Source organism: Arabidopsis lyrata (genome assembly GCF_000004255.2).
Source record: "Arabidopsis lyrata subsp. lyrata unplaced genomic scaffold ARALYscaffold_7, whole genome shotgun sequence".
In the NCBI taxonomy this organism is placed as follows: domain Eukaryota; kingdom Viridiplantae; phylum Streptophyta; class Magnoliopsida; order Brassicales; family Brassicaceae; genus Arabidopsis; species Arabidopsis lyrata.
In genome coordinates, this window is record NW_003302549.1 from 5008171 (window position 1) to 5026301 (window position 18131).

General features: G+C 35.7%; 3 protein-coding genes and 1 long non-coding RNA gene across 5 annotated transcripts; 2 read left to right on the top strand and 2 right to left on the bottom strand.

Annotated features, from left to right (window-relative positions):
• Nucleotides 1-3513: 3513 nt before the first annotated feature.
• LOC9305471 lies at nucleotides 3514-4154 on the bottom strand. Its single transcript, XR_002330729.1, has 2 exons — nucleotides 4048-4154; nucleotides 3514-3903 (listed from the first exon to the last, which is right to left on the bottom strand). It is a non-coding gene; the product is annotated as an uncharacterized LOC9305471 (long non-coding RNA).
• A 2627-nt stretch (nucleotides 4155-6781) lies between these two features.
• Nucleotides 6782-10257, top strand: LOC9305472. 2 transcript variants are annotated; one of them, XM_021019536.1, is made up of 11 exons: nucleotides 6782-7169; nucleotides 7580-8070; nucleotides 8254-8352; nucleotides 8449-8549; nucleotides 8629-8700; nucleotides 8792-8882; nucleotides 9070-9150; nucleotides 9270-9332; nucleotides 9418-9540; nucleotides 9639-9677; nucleotides 9774-10257. In XM_021019536.1, exons 2-11 carry the CDS (start codon nucleotides 7681-7683, stop codon nucleotides 9915-9917), a joined length of 1203 nt encoding a protein of 400 aa, XP_020875195.1. In that variant the 5' UTR covers nucleotides 6782-7169; nucleotides 7580-7680; the 3' UTR covers nucleotides 9918-10257. The 2 variants fall into 2 exon arrangements, with proteins under 2 accessions (XP_020875195.1, XP_020875196.1); XM_021019537.1 differs by lacking the exon at nucleotides 6782-7169 and having other exon boundaries at nucleotides 7360-8070.
• A 5047-nt stretch (nucleotides 10258-15304) lies between these two features.
• Nucleotides 15305-16085, top strand: LOC9303444. The gene has a single exon (XM_021016800.1). It carries the CDS (start codon nucleotides 15469-15471, stop codon nucleotides 15865-15867), a length of 399 nt encoding a protein of 132 aa, XP_020872459.1. The 5' UTR covers nucleotides 15305-15468; the 3' UTR covers nucleotides 15868-16085.
• Nucleotides 16086-16147: 62 nt separating this feature from the next.
• On the bottom strand, nucleotides 16148-18068 carry LOC9303445 (aspartyl protease UND). The gene has a single exon (XM_002869355.2). It carries the CDS (start codon nucleotides 17577-17579, stop codon nucleotides 16263-16265), a length of 1317 nt encoding a protein of 438 aa, XP_002869401.1. The 5' UTR covers nucleotides 17580-18068; the 3' UTR covers nucleotides 16148-16262.
• Between the last annotated feature and the right edge of the window lie 63 nt (nucleotides 18069-18131).

Consider the following 18131-nt stretch of genomic DNA (forward strand, 5'->3'; position numbering starts at 1 on the left):
CTAAACTCCTCTACCCGAAAGACCCGTACCCGATCGGGTTTTACCCGAACCCGACCCGCATACCCGAATGCCCAACCCTAATCTCAATTATCTATAATAGAGTTAAAAATTGTTTGCAAAGACCGATAATACTGAAAAAGTGACTTCACACAACGCTTCCTTTCGATAAGCTACTCTTCATAATTTTCAGTACTTAACCAGGACTTGACTTGACCAATACTTTAATTTATAGAACATTAAATATGCTAATTTTTCCTCTTCGTAATCGTCCTCCAAATTAACAGCAATTTCATTAGATACGTCGCCTTGATTCTTGTTCTTTCTTCTTGATTTTTTTCGTTCACAAAATTTGCGATAGAGTAAAGAAAAGTTGTGATAGAAAAATATGTTCCTCAATGACAAAGTTACGAGTATCTATATATACATTTTTGGATGACTTTTAGCAAATAAATCCTGAAGTTTAATAGTATTTACGGATGAATGCCACTGGCGGGTCGGGTTTTGTTATTTTTCCTGACCCGAAATTAGGTATTCGGATCTTCCTATAAATCTGCACAAATAAAAAGATATTAAATAGTTGTTATTATTGATTACACGTTTTAAATTAAATATATATTTTAAATTAAATAGGAAGTTATAAATGTAAATATAGATACACGTCTAACAAACTTCCCAAAATCTTGATATATTCTTTAAAATTTAAAAAATTAGTTACTAACCAATTATGGATAAATCTCTCCACATTAACTCGAAATATTTTTAAAAATATCCTATCAGAGATCTCAAATCTCATTTAATTAGTACCAACTTAACATTTCCGAAAATCCTACTTCTCATATCTACAACAAGACAATTAAAATCAAAAAATTAGTTACGGCTCTCCAAGTAAAATATTAAATGTATGCTATTATTATTGCTTATTATTCGCATTATGTATAGTTATAGAATAAAAGATTACACGTGGGAAAAACTTCCCAAACTTTTGATTGTATTAATTTAAAACAATGATTTTATTTTCCTAAAATCTCTCCATATTAACAAGACAATTATATCAATTCGGGTATCTTGAATTAAAAAATCAGATTCTTTTCTTCATTTAAACCTTATCCTGCCAATTTCGAATACTTCTTTCTTCTATACAAAATCATTAAAAACCAATTATAGATACGTATTAAAACATAAATAAATGCATAAAATCATAGCATATTCCAATCACATCACAATATCAAATATTGTCTTCCTAAAATCTTGCGGCTATGAATATTTTCATCTACTAATTACGACCTAACGACACCCACTATATCATTTTCTATAAATACTAAGCAAAGAAACCCAAATTACCATCACCAAAACACCACAGCTTCCAAACATTTTACAGTATTTAGCATACCTTACTTCTCTACCAAATGGCTGCGACTTTTGCTTTTCTCAAAGACGTTCGATCTTACAAGACATCTTGGAGGGTTCAAGTGAAGATCTTGCATTCATGACGTCAATACATGCAAAGCACTTGTGAAACTCTTGAGATTGTTTTGTCAGACGAAATGGTACACTTCTTATTAATTATCAATATTTTTTAGTATTGAGTTAAATCGTTCTCCTCTAATCTACTAATACATGTATTGACCTATCATTGCAGGGAAAGAAAATGCATGCCTCAGTAAAGAATGACTTGGTGAGCAAGTATGCTAATCAAATCTCTGTTGGTGATTGGATGTTCATTGAAAATTTTCAACTCAACTATGTGAGTCGTCAATTCAGACCTACTACACATCTCTACAATATGTCATTCCAAACAGGGATCGTGGTCATTCCATGTGACCAAAAATCAGATTCTAATTTTCGGTCACTTGCAAAGTTTTACATTTATAAATATAAAAATATAATAACAATAAAAATATATCTATATGCAAAATCTACATTAAACAACATTCATCAAATACAACAAAAATGTTATAATCCAACATAGAGTTTACCTAAAAAAATAAACTAATTTTTTTTATAAAAAAATATAGCCCCGCGGTACACCGCGGGTTCAAATCTAGTAGCTAACACTTTTTTTTTGTTTTTGGTCAAACACTATTTTGTAGTATAAGTTTTATAATTGTAATTAGTTTGGAGAAAATTTGGGTAGTAGTTTTTCCACGTTTACGAAATTCTTGTTCTACTTATAATGTTATTTTATGATATAAGAAACATATATCCAATTTTATCTCTTTGGTTTTCTTTATAAAATTATACCAATTCGATTCAGTTTAAATTTTTTCTTTTAAAAGTTAACGAGTTCAAATAGGAATCGAACTAGAAAGCTCAAAAATGCACAATTTTAAAAGAATCTCACAGCTCCACATAAGCCACAAACCACATTTTCTGATCTTGTTTCATTTTATAGTTATCAAAACAATTATTATTATTAAAAAAACTAGCTGGTTTAGAGTCCCAAAAGGCCAAAACCATTAATAAGCGACTCTAACAAGAATATTCGCATTGGCACAGACGAATGTTACCAACAGAGGTACAACTTCCATGTCCACCATTATACTTCTTTGAGCAGTTGAAGTCACAACAGCTCTCCGCACATTCTGGAGTGCATAGACCAACCCCACCTTCGCAAAGTTTGTTCGTATTTGCGTTCGTCTGATCCACAACTGATCATACGATATAATTTAATTTCATCAAAAAATTCAATTATTAATAAGTAAAATAAATAAAATATTTAAAGTTATAGTATCATATTATACCTGAACCTGAAGCACACATAATAAGAAAGCTAACGAAGAATGCAAGCAAAGTTTTCCTCTCCATGTTTTAAAGTGTGTTTTTCTTCTTTTTTTTGTTCTCTTAAGTTTTGCCTTTGAGATAGTTGTTAATATGTTGTTACTGGGACATTTTAGTTGATCTATTTATAGACGAACCGAAGATCTCAAAATAAAACTAAAAGATATGATTTCCTAAGTTGGAAAACGAAAAAGAGAGCACTGATTATGAAATTGATATGAAAATAAAATATTATTAACACATTTTTGGACTTAATCAGTGCTCTCATTTTTCAAACTTACGAAATCGTATCAATTTTTATGGCAATCGTATCAATTTTTATGGAAACAAATGCTATGGTCAATTAAAAATATTTTAAGATCAACGGTTAATTAAGACATTTAAGTAAAGAATATTACTTTATTATGGGTTATTAGAATTTTGAATTTTCTGTTATAATTTTTATCACTAAGATTGTGATGGACAGTAAATATACTTTCAGGATCAGTCTAAAAATGGGGTTTGTTGTCTTCGAATCATATTGTAATATATTGTCCTAGCGTTTTTGAATATCACAAAAGTAAAAGCCACATTTTAACCATACATGTTTGAGTAATTTGAGGAAATTACATGGTCATTTATTCCAAAGAGATTACGCGGACATAAGATGGAATTAAGAGGTTGCCAATTTTTTTTAATAATAATCTATTTATTTTTCATAACGATAATAATAATATAATTATTACATCTACGTTCATTTTTCTTTCAAAAATATTTGACCATATTTTACTTTAAAAATTTTTGACCAAGTTTTACAGTTCTAACAAGGATATTGACATTTGCAGAGATTAATAGAGCCAATCTTCTCACAAAATCCATTTCCACGCGAATACTTATTTGCACAAATTTGGTTGCAACAATTGTTCGAACATTTTTGGCTACACAGGCCAGCCCCGCCGTAGCAAACTTTGGGTTCTGGTGGTGGCGGCGGCGGTCCACATTGGTAATTGCACATGCATAAGTTATATATCCGGCTTTGACAATCACCTTCGGACTTTGGTCCGCGCTTAGCCTTGCATCTCTCATTACATTGATCACAACCACCTAGAGATTCCTGACAAATATTTGCCATCACCTCATTTGCACCTATATATAAATGTGTATACATAATAATAGCCTTTGTAACTGCATATAAGCTTTGAACATACACGAATAGTAGTTACAAGATAAATGCAAAAAAAAAAAAAAAATCACAAGCTAGTTACTTAAGATTAAAGAAATATATAATACCGTAAGCAAGGATGATAAAGAAGATGAATAAAACTATAAGTGGAGATGCCTTCTCCATATTTTTTTCTTTCTTTCACAAGTCGTTTTGTTTGAGATAATTATATGTATATCGACATCTATTGTCTATATATATATTGTAAGTAATGACTCAGGTTTTAATTTTAATAATCATTTAATTTAATAAAAAAGTAACTTTCCAGTGTTTCCCAAAATTTAAATATGTTACATATGGTTATGTTTTCTTTATCGACTTTGATATTCGAATAAGAAAGACACAAAACAAAAACAAAAAAAAATCAATAATTTTCTCTGCTTAAAGTGAAATCTCAAAAACAACTTTCATTGAACTTTAATCTAGACAGTAAATATATAATAATAGAATAGTATTTGTTTTTCACTTTTTTTTTTCAAACACCCTTATCTTCAAATTAAAGGCTCAATTATTATTTATGGTCTTTTCTACTCATTTTCTTTTCCTTTTGATTTAATTTAATACTTTTTTGTCAACTAATTTAATTTAATTTAATACTTCATGACTTTATTATTCTACATAGAATTAATTACGGATTTTGCCATTTTTTATAATGGCATTTATGGATTTTGCCATTTTTTGAATAATTTATGGATTTTGCCCTTTTTTAGGCTCCAAAAATATGATTTAACATGCGTTTCATTCGTTATGTTTGGGTTTAGTCGGTTCCAGTTGTTCTTAGGGTTTAGTATTTGGTATAATGTACGTATTTTTGCAAAAAAAAATCATAAATACGTACATTTTTAAGTGTTAAAAAGGGCAAAATCCATAAATTATTCAAAAAAGAGCAAAATCCATAAATGCCATTATAAAAATGACATAAGTCCATCTACATAATAATTTTCTTCTACTATTGATTTAGTTTATGTAAGGTAAAAGAGTACTCTTTAACAACAACAGAAAAAGGTAGAAGAGAAATTTTGAAAAAAGAAAAACAGCTTGAATAACGATTAATCAACAATATCTCTAGAGAGAGCTTGAAATATTAAAACAGACTGACTTGGTCTTCATGTCCACTCAATAGTTTTTTTTTTTTTTTTTTAAGAAAAAGATGTACATTCAATAGTTGGCCCAGCAGGACACTTTAACTTAATCGGAAACAAAAAGTCTCTAAACATAACTGTATTATTTTTTGTTCGATATAGAACGACCATTTTTTGGTAAATATATGTATAAACATCGAACCTTTTTTACTTTTAACCAAGAGAAAGGTAAAACCATCAGTGACAACATACTAAGTTTTTTAGTGGTTCTAACTAGTAATTAAAATTGAAAGTTAGTTCTAGACTTCTAGTCTTCTAGCAACTGAAAACTCAATTATTAGCGAGAAGGGAAATATACTTAATTAGGGGTAGATTAAAGGGAAGTGAGGTGCATGCAAAATGCATGGACTCAGACGACAACGTTGATCATTTGTTTGAACAATAGAATAATGATGTGGACACAGAGCCGGCCCTTGACACAGGCAGATGAAGCATCTGCTTGTGGCCTCCAAATTATATAGTTGATATTCGGCCGCTTTTTTCTGAAAGTTTCATTGGTTCCACTGGTTAAGACTAAGAGTTACTCTTCCAAGGGTCAAGGGATCGAATCCCCATTTCATTTTTTTTCCTGTTTTTCAAGTCTTTTTCAAAAAAAGTAATGTATAGTAGGCAAAAAAAAAAATGGGCTTGTGGCCTTAATATCTTAAAGAGCCGGCTCTGTGTGGACATCGTGAATGTCTGGCTAAGATCACATGAAGTTTATGTCAAGTTGCTCAATTTTCATACAATGTTCTTTATAATATACATAAAACCAGAGTTTACTATCTTGAATCGGTCTGGCGGAGAAGGTTCCTCCAACTATCGACATTAAAATAACACAAATAATGATCCAAGTGGATGAATTATGCCTACAAAACTGTTCAAGTATATAGATCCATTAGGATATATCATCAACTGGGTCTCTTATACAAATTTTGAAATTGTCTATATATATATAATATATACTTATTTGTATGATCTAAACGTACGTAGATACTTAATTTTGATCGATGGGACCAATTAGCATAATTTTTCTTTTTCATTTCGATAGTTTTTCTTACATTCCTTCCATTTCCAAATAGATTTCTTTATAATTATTATGGTTTACATATATTTCTTATATAAAATATATAAGAATGCTAAACTTGGCCAACGAAGACTAAACTTGGCCAGCGACTTGATTGAGTAACAAAGGGTAAAATCGTCTTTTGAGTACCTGGTCTCAGTCTCTCAGATTCAACGGACCATATTAATAAATTATATCCAACCAAATAAATCCAAGGTAGGCCAGGAGGACATTGCATGGGATGAGATAGTTTTATAAACGTGCTACTGGTAGATGCAGATTTTAATCTAAAGTTTTTGATAGCATATTTTAATTATTATTACACTCGCAACAAATCTAAACACACATTTAAATCCATATCATAAATACATTGTTACTCATAATATGATTAAACTATTAAATTTATCTTAATATCGAATTTTACTGTACTGTTATTTTATAACCGTTGTTAATTTACTTAACCTTGTAATGAAACCACTATCGTCCAAAATATATTATGGGAAAAGAAAGACACGCGCTCTTAATCTGGCCAGTAGCAAAATTACACGTCATATCTTAAGGTTTAATAATTTTCATAAATAATCCGCCAATGTAATATTAATCTCTGCCTCAAAAAATTTGCTTCCTCTGTTTCGAACCCAATTGGTGGCATCTTCGTCTTCATCTTCATCATCGTCATCAATTTATCTGTAGCTCCTTTCACAAGCATTTCTTCAATTTCATAGCGAGAGAGAGAGAGATCAGAGAGAAAAACGAAACGAATCCGTGAGAGGAAAAATATAACAGAAAGAAAATCTTAAAACTGACAAAGAGACGTTATACATGCACATATATAGATATACGTTTGTTTTGTGTAGCTATAGCTCTTTGAGAGTTTGAATTTTCCCGAGATCTTTGACCGGAGGGAAAACGAAGAAGATATAGAAATCTAGCACCACGACGATTCGGGAGACTCTCTTGGCTCTTGCCTTGTGCTTGGATCTGGTTCCGTTGTAAATTTCAGGTTCCAATTCTTTCACATTGTTTCTCGTTGATTCCGATTTTGTAATTTGTTTTGTTTGGGCGATGCGAATGCGAATGCGATTAGTTAGGAAGAGATTGGAATGTGTTTCCGATAATCGAAATTGAAACTGAACGGAGCTGGAATGTCTCGATTTCGTTTCGTTTGATCTCGTTCTGCTCTGGTATTTTCCGGGAAATCTGATGATTTTCCGAGAAAATGGTTTCAAATCCCGAATAATTGCGTGGAAACACTGTAACGTTTCTTTCGAATTGGCTTTAGGACCTGTGAAGCTGGTTTGACTTTTCCTCGGTTTCGTGGAGAGCTAGAATTTAGTTGTTGGACTAAATCTTCAAAATTTCATTCTTGGATTGAACATTCATTCTTGTTTCTATTTCTGTAACTTGTTCCAGGTTTTGATTGATTCTAATTCACCAGACGAAGTTAGCTTTTGTTCACCTAGATTAGGCTATTGAGGTGTTGTTGTGGCTCTGCGAATAAAGGTTTTGATGAGATGAAGGCAGTTAAAAGATGGAGTATAGGGAACTTAGGCGATATTCCCGTGTCTTTTCCTGGAGCTCGACACCGTGCTCCCCCCGCAAGACGACGAGTATGGATCATCATGGTGCTTTCACTGATCAGCATGTTCTTTATTACGGCTTACATGTACCCTCATCATAGTAAAAGGGCTTGTTATATGATTTCATCAAGAGGATGCAAAGCTTTAGCTGATTGGCTTCCACCTTCTCTGAGGGAATTTTCAGATGATGAGATTGCAGCTCGCGTAGTCATTAGAGAAATATTGAGTTCATCTCCTGTCATTAGAAAGAATTCTAAAGTTGCATTCATGTTTTTAACTCCCGGTACATTACCTTTCGAGAGGCTTTGGGACAGATTTTTCCAGGTAAACTTTTCTTCTTATGACTTGCTTTATTCTTCAGAAATTGTGCCTTTGTTTAAGGAAGTTACCAATTTGTAGCCAGCAGCATTTTACTTGAATAGGCCTCCTTATAGAACTTGCAACAAAGTTTGTTCTTGAACTTCATTCCTTGGCTGATGTTTTTAGATTTTTTGTCACTCTTAACAGGGCCATGAAGGGAAATTCTCTGTTTATATACATGCATCAAAGGAAAGGCCAGTTCACTACAGTCGTTACTTTGTCAACCGCGAAATTCGTAGTGATGAGGTTTGTCTCCTTCTCTGATGCCTATTTTTGAAGATTTCATATTCTTCTACCATCCAATTACTTGAAATAAAAATGTGTATTACTTTTCTTCTGTAGGTGGTGTGGGGAAGGATATCAATGGTTGACGCAGAGAGACGGTTGTTAGCTAATGCTCTCAGAGACACTTCAAACCAACAATTTGTTTTACTCTCTGATAGGTGATTTTCTTGATTTCTTGCTTTCTCATTGATCACTCTAAATTTGCCTAAAACATTTTGAGTGTTTCTTGTTTTGCAGTTGTGTACCACTTCGAAGTTTTGAATACATTTACAATTACCTGATGCACAGCAATCTCAGCTATGTTGACTGGTAATAGTCATGTTTCATCAGATTAGACCTTTTTCACTCTTCTTCCCAACTTCTTTAACTCTTACAAATTGATTTACCTTCGACTCCTCAGCTTTGACGATCCAGGTCAACATGGAGCAGGCAGGCATATGAATCACATGTTGCCTGAAATCCCAAAGAAAGATTTTCGAAAGGGTGCACAGGTAAACAATTTTCATTGATCTAGTAACTATACTCACTTGGGAAAATTGGCTCTGTTTCAGTGTTGGTATCTATTTACATGGCAGAAGTCTCAAGTAGATCCTTTATGAACTAGTAATAGACCAACAACTGTCTGCCATTTTATGAATCGAAATATACATATGAACCCCAAATTACTCCTTCATGCAGTGGTTCACCATGAAGCGACAACACGCTGTAGCAACTATGGCAGATAGTCTTTACTACTCTAAATTTCGGGATTACTGCGGGGTGAGTATCAGCAAAACTCCTAAACTAGATGTTATCTACCTTCCTTTTTTCTTTCTTACAAAGGCACAGCATCTATTGAAATAAATCATCCAGTAAAAGCCTGCATTTTGTTTCTTCAGCCAGGTATAGAAAACAACAAGAACTGCATAGCTGATGAACACTATCTGCCAACATTCTTTCATGTAAGTACTCTTCTCAACTCAAGAAGAAATGAAAAAAATCTCTGCATTTTTTTTTATCTTCATCTCTTATATATTTCGGTTGCAGATGCTCGATCCCGGTGGTATTTCTAACTGGACTGTAACACAAGTTGATTGGTCTGAGAGAAAGTGGCATCCCAAAACGTATATGCCTGAGGATATCACACCCGAGTTACTAAACAACCTCACGGTATATCAATATATAACCAAACACTAAACCATCTTTTGCATCAGTTTCTTCCATTGCTTCAACTAAGAAAACTAAACCAATGATTTATATCTCTGCAGTCTACTGACACACTCGTACATGTCACAAGTGTTGGGGTGGTACGCGCTTACAAAACCAGTTTTTCCACTGTATTTTAGCTCTGATCTTTTGTCTGGATTTTATATAAAACAATACCTTTCATTTGGATAACACAGGGTGAAGAAATATGGATGCCTTGTATGTGGAACGGAATCAAAAGACCGTGCTACTTGTTTGGAAGAAAATTTCACCCGGATACACTCGATAAACTGTTGGATCTCTTCTCAAATTACACAAGATCAGTCACTTGGAATTTGTGATTAAAAGGGTAGTTTTCTTCTACACACTCAGATTCTTTGACCAATGTTCGTCTTCCCAACCCATATGAATCAAAATCACCTTTGAAGCTGTAACACCACAAGTATAGAAGCTTAAGGAGGTATAAGATTTATACTCAGTTTAGGCTTCATTTGGTTGGAAGGAGACGTTGGTTTTATTTTTATCTACTCTGTTTTTTTGGCTATATCTCATTGTTACGTTACTGTTGTGAAAAGGAGAATTTTAGACCGGTTTTTTTTTTTTTTTTGGGATCGATTTTGTTGTGTGTTCAGAATGTTAAACAAACAAATTATACAGGTTTATAGAGTTTCTTTGCACATATATATGTTCTTTGGTTTTTGACCACAAACATCCTAAATATTATTCAGACAGACTAAACATTGTGTTCGTCGTTGATGTCGAGATTGTTATTTTCTTGTTCTTTTTCTTTGATTATTCAAATCAATGTTGCTCCAAGACTCTAGCAATTTTTCGATTCGGAAAAAATCAGCTTCTTCCTCGTCTTGCTTCGTTGAGGCTCGCAATCTTTGGCCACTCATCATCATTGGTGAACAATTCCAAATTAATCATGACCAAGTCATCTTTCAGTCTTTTAATTTCTTTTTTATTGCAACAAGATGTTCTGCTATGTATTCAACAAGATCGTTTCGTTATTGTCTATAGGATTATTCAATCAACATTAGACCAAGCTTTTTTGGCTACATAATTTCCTTGAAATAATCGACCAGTCCAAGCCATGTGTGCCTTGGCTCTTATTCTACACATACAATCCTATAGACCTCTTCCATATGAAATCTAATATTAATTTGCGCATTCCATATTAAAATCTTACAAGACCTCTTCCATATGAAATCTAATATGTTTCCTAACAAGAAAATAAAATTACAAGACAATATAAATAAACAAAATGAAGCCCTAATTAACCTTATAAATTGTTGTGAAAGAGATAATTATTATTGATGAGAAGCAAGGTATTTATACAGAGTACAAGACATGAATACTAAGAGACAGTCAAGAAGAGAAGAAGACGAGGAGATAGTCAAAGCAACTGACAACAAGAAGGAGAGAATCAATACAAATAATAATTCAGTCAATACGTCCCCTCAAGCTGGACGGAGAGAAGCGAGACCAAGCTTGTGACAGAATGCAGAAAATTTGGAACGGGATAAAGGCTTTGTGAGGGCATCCGCAAGCTGATCATGAGAAGAAACATGAGTAACCCGCAGAGATCCAGATTGCACCAAGTCACGAACGAAATGAAAGTCGACCGCAACATGTTTCATTCGAGAATGAAAAACAGGATTAGAACTCAGATACGTTGCCCCCATATTATCACAATAAATAACAGGAGATCCAGATGGAGGTAAACCGAGCTCAGCAAGCAAAGAAACAACCCATAAAACTTCAGAAGCAGTGTTAGCAACAGATTTGTACTCAGCTTCAGTCGACGAACGAGCCACTGTCTTCTGTTTCTTTGAGGACCACGCAACAAGATGCTGACCAACATAGACAAGATACGCACCAGTAGAAGAGTAGTTGTCTTTGTCGCCAGCCCAATCCGCGTCAGAGAAAGCATGAACAGTCAAGGGACTCGAAGCAGAGAAGAACAGACCCGTAGACTTGGTTCCACTAAGATACCGTAAGATACGTTTAGCCGCGAGCCAGTGATCAAGGCGAGGCTGATGCATATATTGAGAGAGCCTGTTGACAGCGAAAGAAATATCTGGACGAGTAAATTGTAGGTATTGAAGGCTACAATGACAGAACGATACTCAGCGGGATCATCAAGGAGAGGACCCGTAGAAGCAGAGAGACATAGATTTTCTTCCATCGGAGTTGACACTGGTTTTGCGGAGATCATATTGGTGCGATGTAGAAGATCGTTAATGTACTTGGTTTGAGTAAGAGTAAGACCAGCCTCTGTGCGTGTGACTTCAATTCCCAGAAAATAACTCAATTCACCCATGTCTTTGATCGAGAAACGAGCTGCTAGTAGATCAATAAAGGCTTGAACATGAGATGCAGAATTACCAGTGACAACAATGTCATCAACATAAACTAACACAAACAAGTAGATGCCCAGTTTGTGGAGAACAAAAAGAGAAGTGTCAGCCACCGAATTGTAAAAACCACAATCAACCAAGAAGGTTCGAAGCGCATTGTACCAAGCTCGCGGCGCTTGCTTGAGCCCATAGATTGCTTTGTTTAGTTTACAGACAAAATCCGGTCGATCTTCATCAATAAAACCAGGCGGCTGAGCCATATACACATCTTCAGAGAGTTCACCCTGCAAAAAAGCATTATTCACATCAAGTTGTCGAAGAACCCATCCGCGAGACACAGCCTGACCAAGCACCAAGCGAATGGTTGGTTGCTTCACAACGGGACTGAACGTTTCAAAGTAGTCAATACCCGGACGTTGATGAAAACCTTTAGCAACCAATCGAGATTTAAAGCGATCCACAGAGCCATCAGCTTTCCTTTTAATGCGAAACACCCATCGACAACCAACAAGGTTGTAACTTGGATTCGGAGGAACAAGATTCCACGTATTATTTTGCACTTGAGAATTTATCTCATCACCCATCGAACCACGCCATCGAGGATCTTTGAGAGCTTGGATATGTGTTCGTGGTTCAGTATTAGTGTCAAGAGTGGTGACAACATTCAGCGCATAACGAGGATTAGGCTTCACGATCTGATTCTTTGAGCGTGTAACCATGGGATGAGAATTGGGTGGAGGATCCAAAGATGTAGGTAGCGGAACTGAAGCTGGAAGAAAAGACGCTGGAATCTCGACAGAAGTACTTGAGGCAGAGGATCCAGGAGTTATCGCTATGGTAGTGTCCGATGATGATGAATCAATAACCGGAGGAGATGAAGAATCTAGGTTACCAGGCGATGCATCAACACCGAAGTCACCAGCCACGGGATTGAGTGGTGGAGGAAGAGGAGAAACCGGAGGAATGATATCCGGTTCAGGTGCAGAAGAGCAAGAAGGAACAGAGTTAGGCACTTTGAAAGGGAAGGAGGTTTCAAAAAATTCTACATGGCGAGAAGAATAAAGACGAGAAGAGGATCTGTCAAAACAGAGGTAGGCACTTTGAGAGAGAGAATATCCAACAAAAACACAAGGAGAAGACCTGGAATCAAGTTTGTGAGCAGAGTATGGCCGTAGCCAAGGATAACATAAACACCCGAAAACCCGAAGTTTGGAGTAATTTGGTTTTTCTTGGAAGAGAAGCTCAAAGGGAACCTGAAATTGCAAAGGAGAGCTAGGAAGCCGATTAATCAAGTACACAGCTGTAGCAAAAGCAAAAGACCAATACTCCAGAGGCATATGAGCATGAGTTAAAAGGGCTAAGCCCGTTTCAACAATATGGCGATGTTTGCGCTCGGAGATCCCATTATGCTCTGGAGTATGAGGAGGTGAAGTGCGATGAGAAATACCATGTTGTGATAGAAAAGGAGTTAAAGCTTGAAAATCACCCCCATTATCAGAGTAAAAAGTGACAATACGAGATTGAAAACGATTTTCGACAAGTTCTTTAAAATATTTGAAAATTTCAAAAACTTGTGATTTGCGTTTGAGAGGATAAAACCAAGTGTACCTCGTAAAATGATCAACAAGAACCAAGTAGTACTTGTATCCATCAAAAGAGAAAATATGAGAGGTCCAAACATCGGAATAAATTACTTCAAGAGGCTTAGAAGATGAAACAGTGTTTTCTCCAAATGAGAGTTTATGACTTTTATTGATGGAACAAGAGTTGCATAACAAAGGAGAAGAAATTTTATTTGAAAAAGGTAAAGAACATTGAGATAGAATACGATGTAAAACATCAAGAGCAGGGTGACCGAGGCGAGAATGCCACTCGATCATTGAAGTTTTTATTGTAGAAAGAACTTGAATTTTGGTAGAAGAAGGAACATAATCCAGCCACTCATACATCCCGTCTCTAGTGCTTCCGGTTTTGAGAAGCGCCCCCGTTGCTAGATCCTTCACCTGATAAGACCAAGGATCAAAGGTAATCGAAACACCATTGTCAGCACATGTTTGACGTACGGACATCAAATTCTTCTCAATATTAGGAGCATAAAGCACATTGTTTAACATAATGGGACGAGAAGGTAAAGAGAGCGAGGTGGAACCAGTGTGAGTAATTGGATGTCCGGAGCCATCACCAAGAGTAATAGTTTCGTTCCCTTGATATGGAGAGTGTAAAGCGAGATTACTCAAGTCTGATGCAATGTGGTGAGAGGCTCCACTATCAAGCAGCCAAGCGGGAGTGTCGAGCGCTGGAGACATGGATGCAACATGAGCACGAGGCTGCCAAACTGGTGAAGATGCTTGAAAAGGCGAAGAATTAGTAGCGACAATGCGAAATTGAGTACATCGTTGAGCGCTATGTCCTTGCACTCCACAAGCTTGACACTTGCCCAAATAGGGTCGAGGCGGACTAGAATTGAACTGTGGTCGAGCGCCAAAAGATGGAAATTGTTGACGATTGTCAAAAGTTTGTTGTTGTGGCCGAAAATTTGACTTTGGTTTGTAAGTTGCAGCGTTTGCAGTGATAGGAAAGGCGGGAGTGGGTTGTGAGCAAAGGATACCAGCTTCGCGATTAACAAGCTTATCACGCAATTCTTCAAACGTTGGTGGAGTATCTCGACCATTGATCTGCTCCACCACACCACGATAATCATCATCCAGACCATCAAGAATGTATTCAATGATATCTTCATGATCAAGCGGCTTGCCAAGCAAAGTAAGTTGATCCGCCTTAGTTTTCACTGATTGCATATATTCATCAATTGAGCGCTGTCCCTTGGTGCTCTTTTTGAGTTGTTCCTTGATTTGTTTCATATGACCACGAGAAGGACGACCAAAAGTAGAGCGAAGAGAGTTCCATGCTTCAAGAGAAGTTGTTGCTGTGGAAACAAGCGGTTGGAGAGGCGTGGAGATAGTGCCGAGCATAGCCGAGAAGATCAATTTGTCTTGTTTTTGCCATGCCGTAAGAGCAGGATTGGGCGAGGTAAGGTCATTGTTTTGCACTGTAGGTGGAGGAACAACAGCATCATCAGAGATAAACTGCAGAAGACTATGCCCATCGAGAAACAGAGAAACTTGTAGACTCCAGGTAATGTAATTAGAGGCTGTGAGTCGAGTCACAGTACTCATATTAATGGAGAGAATCGGATTTTGTGGGTCATTGGGATTGACGATGATTGCAGAGCCATAGTTGGCTGAAGAAGTTTGGGACGCCATAAAAAACGTCGGAAGCTTTTTTTTTTTTTTTTTTTTTTTTTGAAGAGAGGGAAATTTGAGGTTAGCAGATCACTGCTCTGATACCATATAAATTGTTGTGAAAGAGATAATTATTATTGATGAGAAGCAAGGTATTTATACAGAGTACAAGACATGAATACTAAGAGACAGTCAAGAAGAGAAGAAGACGAGGAGATAGTCAAAGCAACAGACAACAAGAAGGAGAGAATCAATACAAATAATAATTCAGTCAATAATCGCCAACAATGTCCACTCAATTAGGAAAACTCAGCTTCTTCTTCTTCATCATCGCCTTCCTCGTCTTGCTTTTTGTGGGAGCTTCAAAGGCTCGCTATCTTCACCCACTCATCACTGCTGATCAAATCCAAATAAATCATAACCAAATTGAAGAATATGTCGACCCAACCGACGAGAATACCAAATCAGCAGCATATTATGTTGACCTAATCAATGAGAATGCCAAATCTGCATACCATGCTTACTTGCATACTAAGCGTCTAAACATATTCGGAATCGAATGGCTATGGAGGATTGATGTCCTTTTCCTTCTTCTTTGTTTATCTTTGTTCGTTACCGATTTATCTTTTAGGGTTTTCTTTTGCATCGCAGGCAGATGTTCTGCTAAGTTTTCAAAATCTATATGATCGTTTGTTATTGTTTTTTTTGGATTATTCATTCAACGTTGTTCCAAGTTTTTTTACTTATGATTCTTGCTACATTATTTCTTTGAAACTATCGTACTCATGTCCAAGTAATACGATTGTATATCCCAACTTTGTGTATTCTTGAGATCTGTATTCATTGCTTAACAAAGCAAAAAAATAAACCCTATTCTACAACAACTCTTCTTTGAGATGAGATGACCACACAGGAACAATGAAAATGTAACTACTAACAATTGTATCTTATTTTCACGCAATCAAGTATCTTTATTGTAGATATATATTGACAGTTATGAAAAATTAAATCTATAAGATTTTGCACTATATTTTCGTGATTTAGACTAATAATTAATTGAACAGATGATATTAATTTATAATCAGTAATCAAAGAGGACACCACAATCAATTCTCTCAAAAGAGATCTTCTTTGCTTCAAGATCATACCCTATGTTATAGCTCTGTTGAGCCGTCGCACCAATGCTGTTCATATTACCAGGGGTCACGGCTAAGCAGAAAACATTTGGTGAAAGCTTCATGAACACACTTTTCACATCCAATGACAACTCTGCTCCATCTGAGAAATGAAACGTTACAATCGGAAATCCGGACTCGACCAAATCTCGCTCTAAGTTTCCATTGTAGCACTCCACTTTAAACATGTCATCTTGATTCACATCCGCGGCCGTAAACCTTCCTTCAAAATAATCTTCAATTTTGTTCTTCAATGGCTTGTATGCTTCTTCGACTAGGCTTGTTAATGAATTTCCTGTGTCGATTATTGTACCACCTAAACCAGTTTGGTGATTACGGTTGAATACCCATGGATCGATCGGGAGAATTATTCCATCCACGCTGATCGCTTCGATTGTAACGTAATAAAAACCATTGTAAATCTCTAACGGTGTGGTATCTCCCAAAATGTTGGCACCATCATCTCCCAAAACTAAAACGTTATGAGGATAAGAAGGATCATCTAAGCTTCCAAAGCAGTATGAGAATTTTGTACCAAATCTATGAACCAACGAGAATTCACCATATCCTAAACCGAGAATGCCGGTTCCAACTAGAGGTTCACCGTAGTTATCATGGCCACAACCAAAAACAACATCATGTAAAGCAGCTGATGAAGACTCATCGTAGATTGTATTAAACATCAGCATTTCTTTAGCTAGTATGCCTTTGCTCCCTGTACCATCCATGTATCTCATGGAATACTCGCAAGATCTGGTTTTTGCATTGAATCTTAAGCTAGGCATAGAGTATTGAGAAGTTCTACAAGATTCGTTGCGATGAGTATAAGATCTAGAAGGATCGAAGATAGGAAGACTTTGAGCATAGCAATTGATGCAAGGACGACATTGTAGCCATAGAAGATCACTGGCCGTGTCCATGTGGAGAAGTTGCGTGACTGGTGGGCTACCTATTGATATGTTCACTAAGAAAGCTTGTGGGATGATAGGGACGTTAGGGGAAAGGTGTGCGATGATATCTCCCGTTGCCTTGGCTTTCAAGTACTCTAGACGTTCAACGGATGCTTCCTTGATATGAGAGACTTGTGGTGATTGTAGGGAATATATTTGGTTGGAGTGAACGAGATTGAGAACAAGAGTTGGTGATGCTGACAAGTGAAATACGGAGATAAAGAAACAAAGGATGATGAAAAAGAAGAGGGGAGATGTAAAGAAAATCGCCATCTTTGCTTTATTTGAAACACTTTACATACACATTGACTATATGAGTAATGAAGAGAGTGTTGATAAGTTCGAAACAAAGAACTTATAACCAAAAAAAAAAAGGGCCTATAGAAGATGCAATAACATATTCCATTTAGAGTTTTAGGTGCAAAAGGATCTTTACATTTTCTTAGCTAATTAGCATGAAGTGTTGAGGTGTGAAGAGCAATCTTTGGGAAGAATTGTTTGTTTAATCTAGTGAAAACACCTATGTGATATTAATGATCACGATACTCTGATTATTATTCTTGGAAAATATAGAAGAAAAAAAAAACGAAACAAAAGTTGATACATAATCGTGGTACTGTTTTTGTTGAAAACATATTTAAATCTAGACTAAACACGTGAGATTCATGAACGTAATCATTTTGCCTAAAATATTGAATCATGCAAGAAAGAAACCTTCCATACGAAAAAGAAGATCACACAAAGAGTCAATATCCATGATCGTGATACGTTGATTAAAAATTGAATCATGAGATACATGATCGTGTTCCTTCTTTTTGTTGAATT